The sequence below is a fragment of the Cydia splendana genome, chromosome 3, assembly GCF_910591565.1.
Source record: "Cydia splendana chromosome 3, ilCydSple1.2, whole genome shotgun sequence".
NCBI classification, from domain to species: domain Eukaryota; kingdom Metazoa; phylum Arthropoda; class Insecta; order Lepidoptera; family Tortricidae; genus Cydia; species Cydia splendana.
The window spans coordinates 18,058,044-18,063,386 of NC_085962.1; the positions used below are offsets into that span (position 1 = coordinate 18,058,044).

The 5,343-nt window shown below is 40.7% G+C and overlaps 1 protein-coding gene across 1 annotated transcript; it reads right to left on the reverse strand.

The window, feature by feature from the left end:
• Nucleotides 1-334: 334 nt before the first annotated feature.
• On the reverse strand, nt 335-3,615 carry LOC134806583 (achaete-scute complex protein T3-like). Its single transcript, XM_063779891.1, has 2 exons — nt 2,484-3,615; nt 335-1,031 (listed from the first exon to the last, which is right to left on the reverse strand). Exon 1 carries the CDS (start codon nt 3,069-3,071, stop codon nt 2,490-2,492), a length of 582 nt encoding a protein of 193 aa, XP_063635961.1. The 5' UTR covers nt 3,072-3,615; the 3' UTR covers nt 335-1,031; nt 2,484-2,489.
• Nucleotides 3,616-5,343: the final 1,728 nt, after the last annotated feature.

A 5,343-nucleotide genomic window follows, 5' to 3' on the forward strand; every position in this document is an offset into this window, starting at 1 on the left:
TTTTTTTTTTATGTTATAGTCAGCAAACGAGCAGACGAGCCGCCTGATGGGAAGCGGTCATCGTCGCCCATGGACATAAGCAACACCACAGGAGCCACTTAAGCGTTGCCGACCCTTGAGCTTTATCTTGAACTTTTTAGATTTTACCATGACCTGCTTGGTGGATGGTGTAGTAATGGTCTGTAAATGAGAAACCCGTTCGAAATACTAGAGTCTGTGCGGAAAGAGTCGTAAAATGTGTTGGATCCCATACATTTCACGACTCTCCCGCACAGACTCTATATATTTGTTTCGGAGGCTATTGTTTGGGTATTTATTTAAATAAAATAAGGTGTATATGAGTTATGTTTTATTTTCTTACAGAAACTACCTGAATAGGTAAGTAACCGGCATATTTTGTTTTAACTATGAACAATATTGTACTGTTTATTTAGCGTACAACTTAAAATATTAGGAATCTGTCTTAGGGTACTAGATTTATATATACGAGAAGTCTTTGTCTCACAATAAAATAAGGAAATATGTTGTTTCCTAGATGTCTTGTAAACGAAATATCTACAGTGTAGCTATTTCAAAAATTTTGACATGCTCCTTATAGCCAAGGAGAACATGCCTGCCATAAAAATATTCTTATATATAATGACTAGATAACAATAATAATATCTAAACTAAGTCTTACTGGAAGTAAATTAGGTAATTATTTAAGGCTAAACTAAGGCACAGCGATCACTTATATACAAGTTAACTAAATGCTTCATGTGGAACAAATGATCGATTCAGTCTTGGCGGTACATTTCATGGAGGCATGAAAAGTAGTCGGCGCGCGCGCCGTTCGGCGGCATGCATCGATGGGGTCGTTATAGTCCACCATTATCCCCTCTCATTAGGAATATACTGATTGCGCTTAATTAGAGGTTCTCTCGGAGTCCCTTGCGCTCCAGCGTTCGGGTCGCTCTTCAAGCGAATACTCGTTTTTTCACAATCACCGGGCCGCTCAATGGCCATACTTTGATCACCGTAATGCACGGTTCCTGGGAACAAATAAAAAACAGGTTAATATATGTGACTTTGATCAATCCTGCTTATCCCATCGTCTGACAAACTCCCGCGGCGGGAATGAGAAATTTAATCAGTTGACAGAAAGTTACAATTCCAACAACTCAAAATGATGTATGAAGGGTTATACATCAAAAAAGTTTCAGAGCCTTGATAATATAGAAACGTCTCGATGTATCTCCTCTTACCCTAACCGTGGCATGACGTAAACATAATTCCCATGAATACTAAACTGGTATCAACAGATGTTTGCTCAGAGCTTAGCAAATATTGTAACACGTGTGCGACGCTCACCGCCCTTCTATTTCCTCCTGAGATTTCGTCTTCCGGCACTATAGATTAATAGTCGGCAAAGCGAAACGGCCGAACAGGTTTTTTGCCTATCAAATTTACTAATTTGAGACATGGCGCTACTGTTCCTCAGTCCATCAATCGAATGAGTGCCATATGGTAATATGTTTTGTGCATCGATGACCGGATGCATCATAAAAAAAACAATTAAGAACCTGCTTCCACTTGAGCGAAATTAGTCCAGTCTGGTCAGACCACCTTATTATTAGAATTGCACACTTTTTATGAATAATTTTCTTAGTACATGCGGGGTAAACCGCAAGATTATTAGAAGTAATTGCTGTAGGACTGTAAAGCAAATTATGTATTTAGGGAAAATGCGGGCTCATCCTATTTGAAAACAGATTTACCGAATACATATTCTTGCTACGATGATAAAAAACTTCTACCTAGCTGCTAAGCTTTTATAAAGCGACATATTTCAAGATTCGCCATTGTCAAGGACGGTTCCTTTGTGCCGTCCTAATTTAACAATGAGCCCCACCTACACATAGATAAAGTCTATCCGACGGTTCAATGCGCAGGCATAATAGGAAGTATACGTGTTTACTTTTTTTGCCCAAAGGACGAAGAGCGTAGATCTTCTTTTAAATTGTGCAACATAAAAGGAGCAAGGTCGATCCAGTAGGTAACCGTGACTAACGGATCGAGAAAGAAAAAAACCAATCCCTAAAAAGAATTGAAATAGGCAAGGTAGGTACCTGTTTTTTTTCTCGCGAACTTGGAAACTCGTAAATTCTTATTCGACTAACCCTGCGAGTGAATCTACAGACTCAAAAAATTAAAATTACATCTCGTTACAAAAATACATTTAAGTAACTTAAATGGGACTCATGTTTGACAAAGTAAGAATTCTTAAATTTATGAAGTTTTTTCACTTTGAGTTATATTTTATCAGCACACGTCGCGACAAATGTAAACATAAATGATAAGGAAATTATCAAAGCTCTGAAATTTATGTAAACATATTTTAAGGATTCATTCATAAAATACTGTTGATAAGGACGAAAACGTTATCATAACTTCAAGTACCTATAGACTCAAGTAACATGAGAAAAAATAAAAAATAAACTCACCTCTTGTCACTGTTGCTGCCACCATGATATGACATCAAGCAACTCTTCATCTTCAGGGCTCATGGGTTCGTAGGAGTCGTAGGCGTCGTGACAGTTCGGCGTCGAACTCTCCGACACCAGGGACGGAGCCGGCGACCGCGACTCCTCGGACGACGGCGGTGTGTGCGCCCCACTGCTTGCAAGCCCCAGACCAATCTGCATGTCGGAGCATCCTTCTTCACTTTCTTCTAACAAACGCTTCAAACTTTTGATATATTCGACGGCCAGCCTCAGCGTGTCAACTTTGCTCAACTTCCGTGATGCCCCTCTGCCTCCAGCCAGGGCGGCTGAAACAGCTGACGGAATGTGCTGACGAAGCGCAGCGAACCCGTTGTTGACTTGCTTTACTCTGTTCCGTTCCCGGGCGTTTCTCCTAGCCACTGATGCGGGCTGGGAAGGGTAGGGCTGATGAAGATAAGATGACTTCTTCTTGCATCGTGCGGGATCTACAGGAGCAGGTGCCAGCCTCCTCGGTGCGGCTGTCTGTAGTTGCGTAAGCTTCTGGTTCACACCGAGATTTTGGTAAGTGTGAATCGCCGCCATAGGCATCGCGTGTTTGATTATTTTCGTAGTATGTCGAAAGAGAGCACGTGTGCGTGCAGCGCGGAGGTTGCCGGTGGATTGGCGGAGGCGGCGCGCACCCCCGACGCTAAGTAGCGCGCGCGCGGCGGCGCGGCGAGCGGTGGGGCGCGTGCCCGGCGCGCGCGCAAGCACGGGCCGCGACCCTCCGTCCTCCCCGCCTCGCCCGCCCTGCTACTTGTTGCCTTCTGATCAAAATACGCCGGCGCTTATTATGCCATAGACCGAGCGGTAAGCTCGCGCCGCTATTGTTGCACATCGTTGCGCATAATTATCCTGTCCATTACCTTGTTCGGAAGACAAGATCTTCTTGTCTCATCTATTTAGAGGCCGCAGAGAATAGACTCTATAAGGGGATCATCGTTGATATTCTGATATTAATGTCTTAGAGCTTTTGTTTTATTAATATGCTCCGAAGAGTTTTTGCGACAATGTTTTAGTGTTCGCGCAAAAAGTATAATTGCCTTCATCATAACCCACCGCCTCCTCGTTCATTTTATTCAGCACCGGTCCGTAATCGGTGTCGTCGGTCTACGGGACAGGTGCGCGAAGCAGGTCCCTACAAAGCCCTAGCTCTTACAAATTGCCAATCGGCAAATTTCGATGTCAATTAAAAATTCAGTAACCTTTAGGTACCTAAAGTGCCTATAGGTACAACAGGTTTTTGATCATCATTTATTAAATGATTTATGCCAACAGCGTCGGCTAGCTATATCTGTGTGATAAATTTTCATTCGTATGTATAAATCATTAAGTTTTTCCATGATTGCGAAAACAATTCTCGGCTAAAAATATATCGGCCGGTGTGTGAGGCTGGGGCGAGAGCGTCAGGTTATATAGCAGGTGCGGCGACAACGCACCGGCTCGGCCGTAGAACGAGCTCATGCCTCCAAATAGTCAATCACTATTTTGACCGGTAGGCACTTGACGCCATTTTTTTTCTACAAAATAAAGTGTAACGTAGTGTACGTATGTATGTATTCCTTATATCTTCTACGACTTTTCTCTTTCCGCAGTGTATCTATCACATTGTATCTTAACCTATTATTACATACAACAACATGACACCCTGTAGGGCACAGCAAACAGTTTATACAAGAGGAGACCGAAGCTTTTGTACAAGATATTATATAATAAAATTATTATTTATAGTATACGTATAGGTACTTTATTAATTGCATTTATTGGTCGTAAAAAAAATCATTTCATGTATAATTAGTATTTTATACAATCGTGATATAATGTAGAGCTTTTCAGTCGAGTACCGTGTTTAGACAACGAAGCTTGCTGAGTTATCTAAGGTACGAGATTGAAAAGCTTGATTATATCACTATGGTATACAATACTTTTTGTACGCATCAAAAAAATAATACTTTAAACTAGTAGAATCATATAGGTAAACAAACCAAAAGTATACAGCTAAGATACGTGAACAGCCGATACCTTCGTACGCGCCCCGGCCGCCGCGCCCCCGGACACCTTCTCGTAACTCATGAGGCCCTGGTACTTGCTCCGCGCTAAATTCAATTTTTAGACAGTTGTTTTCTCGATTTTGGCCACCGTAGCCTATGGAGCTACTACCTACTACTACAGCCTTGTTAAAGCAACACTAAGTGGTTTTCGTAGTCTATGGATGTTGCTATATTAAGGGTGTCACATGCGCGTTTCTGACTTATGAACCAATTGTTTCTACTATACAACCTAAAATAAATAATTAATTTGAGCTATGGTTTTGTTTCGTCCTCTTGATCGCGGCGAGCTGTGATTGGTAAATTTCATTATAGTCGACTAAACTGTATCGAAATGAATATTATAGTTGAGTTGGGAGTCCATACATACAAAAATACCCAATTGCAGTTTGGTATAAGAAATCTTAATTCAAGAATTACAGTAGAAAAAAGCTTTTTTAATGAGGTGATCTTTTAGTTTTCTTTAAGAATTAATTGTCGGTTTTGGTGTTATTTACTTCGTTAGGTAAGTACTGATTTTATTGAATATTTTTATTGCCATTGAGTTAGGACTTTTGAATTGCAGTTTTAGTTTTTAGTTAGGGGATAACCTGCACCAGCTTTTTTTGAACGGAACGTAGATTACCTTGATAAAAACTTTGTTTCATAAAAAAAGTGAAATAAAATATTTACCATGTATATTTATTTTGTGTTATTGTTTTAACGCAGTACAGTAGGTAAATACCGCAGGTTTTAAATCGTACTGGATTAAAATTGTAACATCATTTAGCTTT